General features: G+C 40.3%; 1 protein-coding gene across 1 annotated transcript in view; it reads right to left on the bottom strand.

Moving 5' to 3' along the window:
* The window catches only part of ofcc1 (orofacial cleft 1 candidate 1), a 134,513-nt gene that overhangs the window by 28,929 nt on the left and 90,022 nt on the right, over nt 1–15,562 (bottom strand). Inside the window, exon 23 of the mRNA XM_053342337.1 lies at nt 12,691–12,832. Within this exon, the coding sequence (XP_053198312.1) occupies nt 12,691–12,832 (142 nt within the window). The remainder of the gene's footprint in view (nt 1–12,690; nt 12,833–15,562) is intronic.

Below are 15,562 nucleotides of genomic sequence, written 5' to 3'. Positions count from 1 at the left end.
AAAGAAAGCATTATCCAGTGTTTTGACTGCAAAGAAGTTTGTTTAGTTGCATTAAATTCAAGTTGCAGGTAGAAACAGGTTCTTCTTTTCCTAACTAAATGCAACCAAACATGGTTATGTCATTGCCTTCCCAATAACTTTAAAGTAAACAATAATCATCCACACTTTATCTTTTGGTTTACTTTGCAAATCTTTTTACATGTGTTGACTGAGATTTAGTTTGGGCCCTCAGCCATGAAGCAATGTCTAGCAGTGAGTCACACCCTCTCTCTTACACACACACACACACACACTAAAGTGCCCCTGTCAGTAGTGCTCTGATGACCTCCAGAGTGTACACACCTGACAGCTTCTCCCAACCATGTCTGCAATGGAGACGCACTCACGCCACAGATGTTGAAACAGAGACCGAAGACAAAAATGGTCTTACGCGCCTCGCACTAGATCTTGAGCTGATGTTGCTTGACACGGTCAAAACAAAGCTCAGTGTTTCTTCACCGCTACGTTAAGCATCGAGGCCGGCGCGTCAGGCCTTACCTGCTTCCTGTTTGAAGGCTCTATGGAAACCCATTGTGACGACGCCACCTGGTCAGTGTCAGCAGGAGTCAGTATGGGCGGTACAGAGGAGAAAGAGATAAAGGGAAGAGGGAGACCTGGAAGAAAGGCTCAACACAACCTCCTATACTCCTACTACTGTATTGCTGAAGGAAACTGCTGTCCATTTTCTCAAATATTGATTATTTTCTTCTGGAGAAGCAACATGCTCTTCTGTTAGCTCATGCCAGATTGTACAACATACTGACCTTTGCACTTCATTCAGACAATTGTAGAATTAAATGTTATGTAACTGTTGCATTGACTGTGGCTCACTCTGTATTAGAGGATTAAATAAATGCCTACATGTGATCTATTATTTCTTTTTATTTAGTACATTTGTTCTCCATATTGTTGCGGTATGATAATCTGCACCTGGACTTAAAAGCAGCAGGTTTCAGAGGACACATTAGAGTTAAAAGGCTAAAAAGATTAATTCATCCTCAGAGCCAGCTGTTTATTTTTTGGCTGCAGTGCTGTCAAATGGTTGCACATTGAGGCTAGACAGCCATGTAATGCTTTCAGGGATTTTTTTTTATTTAGCTACTGCTGCACTTTTCAGAAGTTACAGACATAAAATGTATTTGTTGTGCCAGCCTACTTTTTTATTGATCGCTAAAGTTGCAACACATGCTTGCATTTTGCATAAGGTTGGAAAATATGGAAACATGCACATGATTCAAATTACGCTTAATATGCAAAGTGTCAACCTGTAGCTTTTTCAAAGGAAGCGAAATATTTTAAAGGAAGCATAAGCGCTCTGCTGGAGTCTATCAGGTCTCCTGTCAGAACTGCTGTTTCCTGCTTTGGTCGGCCAAAGAGAACACCACTGGAACAATTCTGCAAAGCTGCCAGTTGCGGCATCTGCAATATATCTCCGTCCATTTTAGTCTAATCTAAATCATACATAGAACAATTGCAGTGTGATAAAGTAGGGCATCGCAACAGAAGTACAAAAGAGAAGGAGGAGCAGAATGCTTATGTGTGTTTTCAGCCTTCCCCCAAATTGAGGCCACACTTTTAAGGTCAGCAGAGTGCGAGGAAATGCAGCGGGTTGCAGAATGTTGCTGGCACTTAGCTTGGCGTACTTCTGAACCTCATAGACGTCTGTGGCAAGGTCACTGCAGGAAGCATAAATGGGAGTTGATGGCTCCGTTGTTCCGTGTCATCCGCCGTGCTCTCCACCATACTATTTGGGGACGGCAGTACTGAGCGCAGCTGACATCATGTACATATATGCACAAAGGAGGCAGGCGATGTTAAAAAAGCGTGGCAAAAATAGAGCCCATCCCCACATTATTAAGACACAAGCTTCAGTTAGCCCGCACAATGTGATGATGGGATATAATTGATGCATTTCCTGTCTTCAACCCGAGAGAGCTTTTCATGCTGGCCTACACAAGCACGCATGCTTAGGTCTGACTGCATGTTAGTGGAAGTTTTTTTGTAAGTATTTCTTGGCTATTTTTTTCCCCTCGTTTTCTTTTTTTTTTTTAATGAAAAGAGATAATGGAAATACATGATGAGAGGCCAAAGTGGTCCTGATGCTCTGCTCACCCTTTTTTCTACTGAACACTTTTTTTCCTACTTTGTGAATGCATTGTTTTACTGCAAATTATAACCATAAAAAAGCCTCTGATCCCCCATTCTGTTAAATTAATAGAATTACGCAAAAAATGTAATGATAGCAATTAAGTCTTGAAAATGCAAATTTTATAGTCAAGGACGATTACCTCATTTATAGCATGTGCTGGAATGATGCCAGACGAAGGTAATTTAGATCCGGGTTGCTCACGGTTACATCATGATGAATATGAGACGAGCGGGGCCTCATCACGCACCTCCAGTCACCCAACGCTCAATCAAATGGAGAGGTGGAGGCGGAGTTTGGGGGGATGAGGAACACGAATGCTGTCAGGGACAACTCTTCTCGGCGGGAAAGAAAGGCATACATCAGGAGTAAATGGGAACAGCAGGTGTTTTCCCAAAGATGTGAATGTGAGGAAATATAAAACAGCAACAAAGGGCACCTCAGCACTGACCATAAGCTTTAAAGGTTCTGTTCTTGACTTCTGTGACTTTACAAATATTATGCATTCCAACAACTTCCCACAGAGAGAAACTATAATATATTTTACAACGAATGCTGACATTTTAGAGTGAGATGGATTCTTCTAAATTTGATGGAAGCCTCTCAGGACGACACCAAGTTGCTTCCTTCAGCGTGCCCTGTTAACCTCATAATGTTTATTACCCAAGATTAAAAATTCACATCAAAACTCCACGCCCAAATGACATTTAAATGCAAGGATTTTTAAACCGTAACTGCGTTTGGCTGAGTAAAATACTCACATTAGTTAATTATTCGAGAGAGGCAGCTGTAATGGCATGAATCTTTTATGGGGGTCTGCCTGGTGCCATGATCTCTAATAGCTTAACATTTCACTTTAGCACTCCCTCCATGGTAGTGCAGTGCAACATAGGACTCCTCCAATCAACAACTGTTTTACATGCAGGAGTATGGTGCAGGGGGCAGCATGGCACAAGACTGAATGTCAAATCCAGTGCATTTTCTGTATCTCAGCCTCACTTTCTGTTTTTCATCTTTACATAGCAAAAAAAAGAAGGAAAGAACACATTACTCCTATTGAAAGCAACAAAAGGTTTTTTTTATCATTGCAACTTACTTCAAAGTGAGATATCTTCATGTGGGTCAAATATTTCCCAGCTATCAGTCATATATAATGTTTCCAAATATCACTTGCTTTTGTTTGATTTCATCTCCAGGGAGATTTTATAGTGGAAAAAGCACCTAGATAAAATGAGACACATAGCACAAGTATCCCTCTTGTTTCTTTTAAAACTGGAAAGCCATTTAACTAACATTTCACCCAGGTCTGGCTATTACACAGTCTGTTGACACACACTGCACCCGAGTTGGACTCTTTCTCAACCCCATCCATCGGTCACACAGATTGTCCCCTGGTAGGCAGAGGCCTGCCACGTTAATGGAAATGGGGCGATGCTGGGAGCATAGAGCCTGGAGAAGCCTGGATGATCCCTCAGGCCATGGCTGCCACAGGATGAAATAGAGAGACTATTACAGCGGAGTTGTAAAGCCCCACACGCTCGACGCACTATCATAATAGAATATTGATTCTATCAGATGCCAGGCCTCGGCCAGTCCCCGCAATGAAGAAAAGAGCACTAAAGGTCATTGTGGGAAAGAACAGAGAGGGGGAGAGAGAGACAGAAGAGCAGAGAGGTAGAGAGGAATAAAACAGTGGACAGGAAAGACAGAGTGGACTGCTGTTGTTGTGATACTGTAGTTCTGTATCATGCTGCAAGAGTGCACTACAAAACTATTAGAAAAAAGTAAAAGGACCAGAAGAGATTAGTTCAACATTGTGTGAATAAAGTTGAACCAATCTTAACTAATTTCTGCCGTTCAATTAAACTCTCATTCTTTTCTCTTTTTTCTCTTCTTTTTTTTGCATTGCCGCATCTGTCTCCACAGCCATAAGTAACAGGGAAGCAATTTCAACCATTAATTGTTGATCAAGGCGGTTGGGAAAAGCGCCAAAGGAAAAGGATGACAAATAAGCGCCCACCACCCGAACAGCAGTACAAATTACACCACAAGCAGGAGACGTTTATGCTTGATTGGAGCAATTTAATGTTTTCTTACAAAAAAAGCTCGCAAATCCTGGGAGGACAGTTAAGGAAATGACTTTTTAATCATCCAAGGAGCCGCTGTGCCTTGTCTCTCCTGATGGCCCCATATTGAAGACTTAGAGCCATTAAGAGAAGGAGTTCATTGGTAGAGGCCGTTCTTAGCAACAGTTGGACTATTGTTACTTAAGGAGACAACTTCTGAAGGTGCAATTGAATAGAAAGAGTTAGAGTGGGTGGCAAAAAAATGAAAATGCTTTGGTATAAGCCTTTGCTGATGCTCTTTAACCTCTTTGGTTTCCTCAGGAGATTATATATTGCTTGATATTAGTCCCCAAGGAAGGAAATATTATATTGTTCATATTAATGTAAAAAATGCAGGTAGAACCTCTGCAATGGCTGCAATTGTAATAGTATCGCCATTAAATTTTACAATTTGCAGTATAGTTTTAATCATGCCTCTAAAAGGTTTTAAAAGAGACCTAAACTGTGTGTTTGTGGAACAACATAAGGTATCAGGAGTCTGTCTCTGCAACTATCAGACTGTAACCAAGTCAGGGGAGGCATATGCTTAACAATGCCACAGTTACACAATACATTAGGAAATTGACTAATCTACACTGTGACATTATGGCCTGTACAAACTTCATGATGAATTCTGTTTTTCCAGGGCCCTTGGAAAATATATTCATGAAATTTCAATGTCCGATAAAACAAGTCATCTTTTAACCAGAGCTTGACTATGACATACCATTCCTCATTTCTATTCCAGGCAGGGCTTTATTTTAGTCAAATAAATATCCATTTGTCTTGTTGTATTTCTTTCCTGTTTTTTTTTTTCCTTTTCAATTCACACACAGCCCCAGTAATTGAACAGTAGTTGTTGTCGAGGGCCCCTGCAAATGAAACTGCCATTGTAGCATCAAAAATAATCAATTTGATGAGTCTTGTATATACTCCCATACTCAAAGTAATGTGATATTGATTTGGCACTCTGATATAGTACTCCTCTCTTGGACCACAATGATTATTGGCTTTTGACAAATTCCAGCACAATCTTTTACACCCCCCACCCCCCCACCCGCCCCCACACTCCTCTGCCTGACCTCCCCTTTTGTCTCAAAGCACCGGCGCCAAAGCTTCCGTCTCCGATTCAACTCTGCAGTCTGTCTTTGTGTTTTTTTTCATAACACACTTGGACAATAAAATATTCTTTTCTTTATTGCTAAACAACAGCGTGAGTACAATTTGACCCGATCAGTCTGCATCAAACCATTTTACATGCAACTCAATTTGCATCTAAAAGACATGCAATTTCATATACTATGCCACACTCTCTCTCTCTTTTTCACCTTCACATGCAAACTTACACACACACACACACACACACACATAGCTTTAAGTTATCATGTTTCATAGTGTTGTGAGCCATTGTGGATGGTAGCGCTGAAAAACTAATACATTATTTAAATCCAAATCACCCTCTCCTGTCCGGCCATATTATAGATGACAATAAAATCTCTTTCACACACACACACACACATACAGACTGTTCTCTTCGCTCTTCGTGCCCCCTTCATGCAAAGGACCAAAACAATCATATGGATGGAGTGATGGTTGGGGTGTAAGATGAAGGGAGAGGGGATGATGGATACACGGATGGATGGAATTCAGGTATGAGAGACGGTGAGGTGGATGAACAGAGGGAAAGGAGGAATGAGATAGATGAATGACTGAAGGTGGTGGAAGGGGAGAAGGGATGAGGAGGGAGAGGTGGAAGAGGAAAGGTGGAAAGATGCAGGCCTCAACACTAGGCCAGTCTGTATTGATGAGTGTGTGTAATAAAGAAAGCGAGACACTTGGCCCCAAAGAGGACATGGTTCACATGGTGTCTGCTTTAACAAGGAGTGTATGTGTGTGTGTGTGTTTGAGATCTAAAGCCACTAAGTATGCCGATGTGTGCATTTTACACAAAGAAATGCCTATGGGTGTCTACAGAAATGAATAAATTAACATGCATATGTGTGTGTGTGCGTGTGCATGCACCTGTGTATGTGTCTGCATGTTTGTGTCAGCCCATGTACAGTATGTACGCACGCAAGCATGTGTGTTTGTGCACGCTGCAGGCTGCATCCCTTATGTGCTGTGCATGAAAACACCTCTCACACACAACTGGGGCCTGCTCATGGAAAAATCAATATGCTGGTGATAGAAATATGCTAGAATGTTCTCTAGGTGAGAGATTGATCTGCGCTCCACAGAGGTTTTGTCCAAAGCCAAATAATGGTTAGGGGCCAGCGACCTCCCGGTCACCACAGAAAGCAATAATTATAACCACACTGTGTATGCCTGGGCTAAGCATAAAGGCCACAGTCAATGAAGGCTAAATGCTAACACTGCAAAGGTGGTGGTTCAGCATTAAGAAAAGCTGGTGCTTTCAACAATCATTAAGTCCATGTTGTAACTGCCCAGATGAGATGATTTAGGTTTGATGAATGCCAGTGTAGATTCACTGCTGAAGTAACTATTATTAAAATTAAACCTCTTTTGCTTAAATGTGTTATTTCATATCTACACTGCATATTATCTGATAGTAATTATTACACCATATCCTGTGGTGTGGTGAATAAATCAATCAATATATAGGTGATGTCACATGAGAATTCTAAAACATTCCTTTAAAAAAAAAATCATAAACCAATTAAGACTAGAGTTGGTGATAACAGTGCTGCCAGACTCAACATTTTTATTGATTATAATATATCTTCTGCTAAATAAGGAGTTCCTGCATCATTATACTTTGATACTGCACACTAGTTACATAATGAATATTCAGTACGGCTGGACGCATGGTTGCAGTAGCATGGAGCCACTAGCTGGGCTCTCCAGGAATTTGTGTTTCCTGTCAGTCTCTGGAATTGCTGCTACTAAGTGCAGAAAAGATGACGATTGCTGAAACACAACAAAACCAGATTGAAACCTACAATAAATCCAAAGCATGATAGGTACCTTAGCACGCAAATCTGTAAACTCCACTGGCACTATTGTTGATGATGCCCATGTTGAGCTCTGTCCTGGCAGGTGCAGTAATACAAGCTGTCTGTGTGGAAAGCGACCAGGCAGATAGACTGATACAAAGAGACAGCCAAACTGAAGCAGTATGTTGGCGTGAGGAGGAGGTTTAATTGCTCTGTGTGGCACGAAACTAACCTCAGTGTCTGGCATAGCCTAATGAAAATAAAGTCTCTCAACTACATTTTGTCATTTTATCCAATTATATTACAGGAGCCAAAAGGTTTACATATCAAAACATGTCGCAGGGCTGAGTTAGAACTGTTTTGTTGAAAATATGATATTAAAATGCCCAAGTCAAAATTTTAAGTAGTTCTAGATAATCCCAAAGGTGAAATATGCAAACATATAAATTGGTCTTATTTTCCCAAGGCTGGATTGGCCAACAGAACAACCTGATGTTACCTAGCCAGGCTATCATCAGCACAGCCACTTTTTGAGTGATGAGTGTCCTACAGGAACCAACAGCTGTATGTGCAAATCATGCATATAAATCAATTACTGGGGCCCTATGTACTTTAAATGCACCCATTAATTAAGCAATGTCAGACACAATGAACCGTGAAGTTCATTACATTTTTAGCATTCAAACCCAGGATTATTTGAAGAGTGCATGAGAGAGAGGGAGACGGGTTTACCTAATGATTAGCCCCATAGCTCAATGTCGGGCAGACGCCAGTGGAAATTTCAGGAAAGCTGTTGCGAGAGGAGACAGAACAGCAGCGAGCTGTCTCAGCAATCTACAAAACACGAAAGAGTTGATCAAAAGCAGAGCGAGGAAAAACAACAACTACAATATGAGCAGTGCTGGCTGTAACTTTCAATAGATGCCAACTCTCACAAGTTCTACGTGCATGGTGGACTGATGTGTCACATTTTTTAATCTTCTCACTTTGCATTTCTTCACCAGTGTGCTCAGTGAGATTTTGTATGCAAAACTGCACAAATGAAACATGCAACATACAGCTACAAACTGCAGTATTAGAGTATTAGAATAAACAGATTCTTAATCATTTTGCATCGTGCATATTGTCATTACAGTTAAAAGCTTTGTAAAGTCTATCAAGAATAACTTTTCCATAGCTAAACCAAACCACATTTTAATTCTATCCAATAGTTGCCCAAGAGTGTGTAAAATGTTCTTGATCCTAAAAAAACAAAAAAACAAACTGTTGTGACTAAAACAGGAAAATGCAGGTATGGGGTTTTTGTACATATAGTTTGTGAGTATGCACGCGCATGAGTGTATTGATGTGTGTGGCTGTGACCTCTATGTTTCTTCGTGCCAGGCTGTAGTTCGGTTCAAGTTGCTGTGAGATGACAGGAGTGGTTGGGGGGGTGGGAGGGGGGGCATAGAGCGAAGAAGCTGGGCCCAGCTGCCTGGCATTAAGCAATGACCTCTGCATAATGAAAGATGGCGACAACATTTCCCACTCATTACAAGGTTCCACACTGTGACAAGATTTGCATATTCATATATTTTTTCCCTCCACCTCCCCTCCCCTTTTTCACCGCAAATTATTTTTCCTGTGAGCAGGACATCTGCCTCCCTGACACTACTCTGGAAGAGCAAAAATAAATAAATATGTGTGCAGAGAGGCACATGATCTATCCAGATGCCACAAAAATATGGCACGATGTTGACATCTTAGTACACCCCGACCGTGTGTGTTTTCCACGGCTTAAGCACCAGGAAATCATGTTCGGGGTCAGTGGAGAAGAATACAGCTCGGGCAGGAAAACCTGACAGAGGTCTGGAATGTATATCTGTTTTGCATATTATTATTCTACAACAGTGATATAAATGCCACTATAACACTGGTGTTGCAGGTTATGCACAGTTGGGACCAACTAAAATTCATGTCACAGAGGAGAGGATCAGTAGATGTGTTGCTGGACAGATTAGATCCACTGTTTAAGGTAACTAATTTGGCATCATTACAACTTAGGTGAGTTTTTGTCACAATAATGCATGAAATAATGAAAAAAGCAATATAACACACATTTATTTACAATCCAAAGTTGAACAATATTACCAAGTTTACATTTTTTAACTAGTGAAATGTAAAAACCCATTGCCATTTCATCAGTCACATGACAGGTTAAATAAGCTGCAGTACTTTGATTTAATATTTAATATTATTCCAAAAATAATTATAAATAGATGAGAAGTGTAGCTGAACATATTTCAAATACACATATTTAAGATGAATGTAGCATCACACCTCTCCGATGCATATTATAGGTTTTCTCTGATCAAACAAAGCATCAGAACAAGCTCTTGTACTCCTCACAAGACATAATTACATTTCAACATCAAACAAAATGTTGCCTTAAATGAAGTTGGTTTAATAGAATATACAGACATGTATGCAAAGACAGGGGATGTACAAAGTTTTTCATCAAAAGAAATGCTTTAGTGGTTAACTTAAAAAAAAAAAAAAACAACCAGAAAAGGTTTGAAATGAAAAAAGCAGCAAAAGTGGGATTCTGAATCCCTTTTATTTAGTTGAGCAACTTTAATTCAAATGAATCAGGCTCAGCTGCACCCGCCAACCGTGCCCGAAGAGTTGCCGATCTCTACGTGCAGCATAACGATCACCACAGCACTTCTGAATACAAACTGTTTTATGTGAATACCTCAAGCTGAGGGCTACATAAATATAGAATTAGACAAAGTGTTATTTTTTTTCTTTTTATGTTTTTATATTTTCCCCCCCTTTTCTCACTCTCCAGCAACATCCCCAGGTTGGGTTGGCTCTAAGCAGATGCAGGCACTTACTTCAAAAAGTTGCAGCTCCCTTATGATAGCTCTGCAAAAAGGTTTTCTTTTAACTTAAATCAGCAAATGTGTGGAGTAGAGACCTAGCGGCGTATTTCTCTCCCCCAGAAATAATTGCTCCCAGGGATCAATTTGAAATTTAAATTGTGGTGAAATGGTGTTTGTCATTAACAATCAAATATTTGAACCATTGAAATACCTTTGCCCCCTCTGTATCTGCAACCTCTGCCCCCAGTTGGAAAATATTGCAGAGGGCTTTGTTTTGATGATGATGAATTGAAAAGGTGGGGATACTTTCAGAAAACATCACACGTGAGAGAGAGAGAGAGGGAGAGAGGGAGAGAGAGAGAGAGAGAGAGAAAGAGAGAGAGAGAGAGAGAGAGAGAGAGAGAGAGATAGAGACAAAAGCCATTTATCTTTTATTCTTTTAATTTATAGAAAATATTAACATATCAAAACAAATAGACAGGTGGACTATTTCTGCTTTTTAGCTGTGTTGGTGTTATTCTTCAAACCTACGTCATGTTGCACACAATATTAAAGAAAGGAAGACAGAGACAAACAGGGCAAATATGAGAAGACAGAGGAGTTGGGTAAAAGGATAAGAAAAATATACATAGGGAGTGAGGTAGGACAAATGGAGAGCGAGAGGAGCTTCCTGTCATCTCTGAGAGGCAGTGTCTCTGCTTAATGTTCATTATGGGGCTGATTGAATTGGGGGGTGTAGCACTGTCACTGTTAATGGAGTGATCTCTAATTGGAGCGCATTAGCTCTATAGGTTCTGGGTAGTGTCAAAGGCAGACAGAAGGACAGGATACAACACAAGAGTCTGACAGATCCTACCAAACGCTGAACCAAAATGCACCACAGCTCCTAATGTCATTATGTGAACAGTATTTGCATAAAAGAGGTAAACAAGATAAACAAATAATAATTTCCCGGTGGAACTGTGCCAACATGTTGGACGTTACTCATTTTATATTGCAGTTGGACTGAAAGATCTAAAAATGTCACCTAATTTCTTTTAATTTGTCTCTTCCTTTTATGAGGACATTGAGGCAGGAAAGGCCTATGGCTCTATCAGAGCTCTGTGGATCAGACACTTAGGTGCTCAGTGTGTGTGAGTCTTAGAAAGAGAATGTGTTATATTTGTGTGCACTGCAGCCCAGAGCCATGACTGTAATGGTTTAAACATGGAGGTGAAGAGCAACTTCAAGGCCAAAGTAAGGTGTGTTCCTGATAATGACTAGCATGAATGGCCACTATCGTCATCCAACAAGACCCAGAACTTGATCTGTAACGGCCGCCCATAAAGGAGAATCATCATCAATGAAAATGACAGGTTATTAAGATCCGATTTTAGGGAGGGGGCTATGGGTTTAGTATGATAGGTTAGCTATCTATAAAACCTTTAAAGCCTGGCCCTCAACGACATCAGCCCATCTCCCTGTGCCCTGTGCCAGAGACACATGCTAATAAGCTCACAACCTTTAATTAAGCAATATGTGTAAGTAGGCGGCCATTATGGCCTGATTTGTGAGCCACTTCATTACACTGAGCACCGGCTAGCAGACACATATTCAATACAAATCAAGCTGGCCTGAAAATTATCCTGCTTAATGTGAGGCCAATATTGATATTTTATCACTGGTGTTCTGATTAGTGACTTTTGAAATCTTCATTTCTCATTGTGTTGGGGCAGAACTGAACACCTGATGACCTGCATTCATTGCATTCAAGTGTTACTGAACATTGTTTCCTAGGTTACTAATAGCTTATACATTTACTATGTATGTTTACTTGCATTATGGTGACATTCAGAAGCATATATTAATATAATATACAGCACCACTTTTGTTATTTGGATAGTTGTATATTTTTGTATTTTTTGATGACTTCCATTTTGGACATCTTGGACTTCCAAGATTTACCTTTCTGAGAATATTGAGCTTTTTTTCCAATTTCATTAAAATAGTATAGTACCCAGGAAGACCTACACAAAATATACAGTACATTTGCTCATTACCTACTGAATAAAGCTGTAATAAACTAGTTTAAGCAGATTTTTTTTCTTTTTGCAGTTTACCGTTTTCAACTAATGACAGCAATACAACAGTAGTAAGATTACATATTTTAATTGTATAAATACACACACAAACCCAGACATTATTCAAGGATCCAAGACGTGAAACCACTCTGAATGTTTCACAGAGCTTAAGTCAAACAGACACCTTACATCAGTTTTAGGGTCTCTTTCTTTGCTTTGATATCATTGGTTGAGGTCGTGTTGTGTAAAATTGGAGTCACACCCACTTCCTCCTATTGGCTCAACCCGATGGGACCCTGAGGGAATGAAACACCCAGTGAAACTGTGTACATTTTGTTAAACAAACTGCAAAAAAGAAAGGTTTGTACACGTAAGAGGTCACGTGAGATAAGGTAATGGGTTCAACTTGTCTTTATGTCATGTTAAACACTGTGTAAACATTTTTTTGAGGAAATTATTGAGGATTTTTAAAAAATGAAAAAGTAAGATGTTAATTTATCTAAATTCTATGACAATACTCACGTCCAAATAGCTTCTTCCGTTTTCGTAGCTGGTGGAGGGTACTTCTGCCTTCCTTGTCCAGCCTCTGATTGGCAGATGTCTGACCCGGGCACGGTACCATCCTGCTCGCCTGGTCACCAACCATCTCCATGTCACCAACAACCTTTATCCAAAGCCCACACATGTAGTCAGCAATGCTCCTCCAGGCAGCGTCAACATAAACTTAATAAATGAACAGTGCAACAATGTTAAACCGAACTGTTACAAGAAACTCTGGGGCCTTTTGTATCAAGTACAGATTGAACTTGATTGACACTGACTGAGATTCACAGGAGAACTGCCATTTTCTTCCAGGCCTATGAGTAGTGTTGTCATGCATAGTCTCTAACTCTGTCCTGGTGCTTGAAGTGAACTTGGAAGAGAAGCAGAAATGGAGACTTTATATGACACCACTACCTCTCGTCCCAGAGGGGAAACAGCTCTCACAACACTAGGTTGGCCTACTTACAGTACACACTGATATGAAATACAACTTAAATCTCACTGCTATGAGCCATGATAAAATGATAAACCACACCTTTGCCAAAAAAAACCTCACTATATTTTTACCATATATTATATATATATATATATATGAATTACTTCTGAATTCCTTCCACACAGCTATAAATTTCATAACAGCAGCATCAAGTATGTGGTGTCAAAAATGTAGGCAGGCACTTTTCTAAAGTTGCAAATTACACAGATAGAGCAGCAATTGAGCAAACTTGAAAAATGTGCCACAGAGTGCTTCTTTATCTAAAACTAGTATAAACTTGCCAGATAATTACATGCAGTATACTTTGGAGAAGTCCTCCTGCTAAGCAGATATGGCTGCCAGGGAGGCATTAATCTCCTCATGCAACATACAGTAAGTAGCCAAGGACATTCCCCTCTCTCTCCCTCTTCTCGCTGTGTCTCTTGTAGACACACACACACACACACCACATACAGAAAAGACAGCACACACACACACACCGCATAGAGAGCACACTCACTTCCTGTATAAATCATATTCATATTTCTGAGGGCTGCTGATGACCTCACGGCAAATGAAGCGTGGGTCCTCAGCTCCGCAGCGGCAATCAAACGTGCAGCAGAGTAATTACAAAAGAGGGGTAGGAGGGAGAATTGATGCGGTTTGTCAATTAATGTTGCTGCAAGGTGTTTTTCGAAAGGTTAACTTCTTCATATTCTCTGCATGCTAAATTAGGTCAATATTGGTCTGGCGAAGAAGCGTCTTCATGTGCAAAGGGACGGTGGGCTGAGTCATGGAGAGTTGAGACAAAGGGTCCTCGTTAATGAGAGATTTCATGGCATATCATGATGATGAGGCGCCCCTTATGAAACTTTGCATTGCTCTGCCTTCCATTTCTTACTTTATCTGATCATCGTCATCGATGTCATTATTGTCATCATCTTTATTTGTCTGCTGTGGCACGGTTGTTAGAAAAATCTACAAAGTACAAAGGGGATATCCTCTAAACATGCATAATACAACAAAGTCATCCCTGCTGAGGTTCAAGTAATTCAATTCAATACTGTTAAAATCTTACTTTGTGAATAAACAGCAAACCTTTTGTTTCTACAAACGGTTAAGTACATCCCAAAAGAGAAGAGAGCAGAAAAACAAAAAAGCAAAACAGCTGAAATTGCAGCAAAAAGTGTTTTTATTTATACAAGTCACTGGAGATGCTCATCATCAGCGTTTTTTCCGAGCCATAAATAATTTGCGGAGAGAGGTAATATTCAAGCTGGCAGAGCCTTAGTTGTGCATCTTTAATGGAAGTTTTACAGAAGCTGAGCCAGTTCTTGCATATGCTGCTGCCTCCCATATGGAGGAAAGGAGACTAAAGGAGCACAGTTGGCTTGTCCTATCTTTTTATAAGTCCATCGACACTTAAATGCTAGCCCGGGAGAAAAAACGGCACAGGGGGACATAAACCCACTGTGGTTTTAGGAGGGAAGATAATGACTTTGCCTGCATTAATTTCTTCATCAGCCATCTTGTTTCTTCAGACAGAGTGGTTATGAGGCCTTCTCTGAAGGTCCTAGGTTATATAGATGCATTTCCCTGCATAATTTCAGCCTTAACAGTTGTTGTCAGCAGTGCATTTTGCGAGTTGGCAGCTGGGGAACATCTGTTTATAGGTAATGAGTGTTTGAAAAGCTACACCTCACTTTACCTTTAATGTCTTTTATTGGAGCACACTGATGGGAACGTTGCTTTAACTTTTTGTATTGTTGTGGTTTCAGTTAGAAGATTCCTTCAACATGGTCAATATCACACCTGCCTTGGGCAAAACGCAAAATGAGAGCATATGATGGATCATTAATATTAACTTTCTTTAAACAGAATTCAATATGCAAGTCAATAAAGACTTCATTATCATGATATTTTACTGCACACGCACAACTTCAAATTCACTCCTTCCACTTGGTTCTTACATCTTGCTAACGATGCGGCGCAGGAAGAAAAAGAAAACTTTCAGTCAATAGAGCTAGTTCAATAATGGCTGAATAAATAAGAGAAACATTTACTTTTGTCTTACTTTTATTCAGTGTCTCAGTCTTCGGCAAATCAAACAGGACACACCTTTCAGTTCTGTGCGTTCCAAACAGTGTCTATAGCTCAGGGCACTTCTTCCAGGACTTACTTTTTAAGGTGTTCGTTTAGACAAATTTTGGGTGTAAATGTGTGGGTATTATGCAAATCTACTGGCCCCTGGCGCTGTGGTCATGTTAGTCTAAGGGTGGAGCAAGTCCTTCGGGGCATTGGTGTCCAGGACACTGCCTGCGAAAACAAAGCTGTTTGAGGGAAATGAGCCATCCGTCAATATTTCCTCAGTAAATG

This window comes from Scomber japonicus, chromosome 21 (genome assembly GCF_027409825.1).
Source record: "Scomber japonicus isolate fScoJap1 chromosome 21, fScoJap1.pri, whole genome shotgun sequence".
NCBI lineage: Eukaryota > Metazoa > Chordata > Actinopteri > Scombriformes > Scombridae > Scomber > Scomber japonicus.
This window is presented reverse-complemented; position numbering and strand designations above follow the sequence as displayed.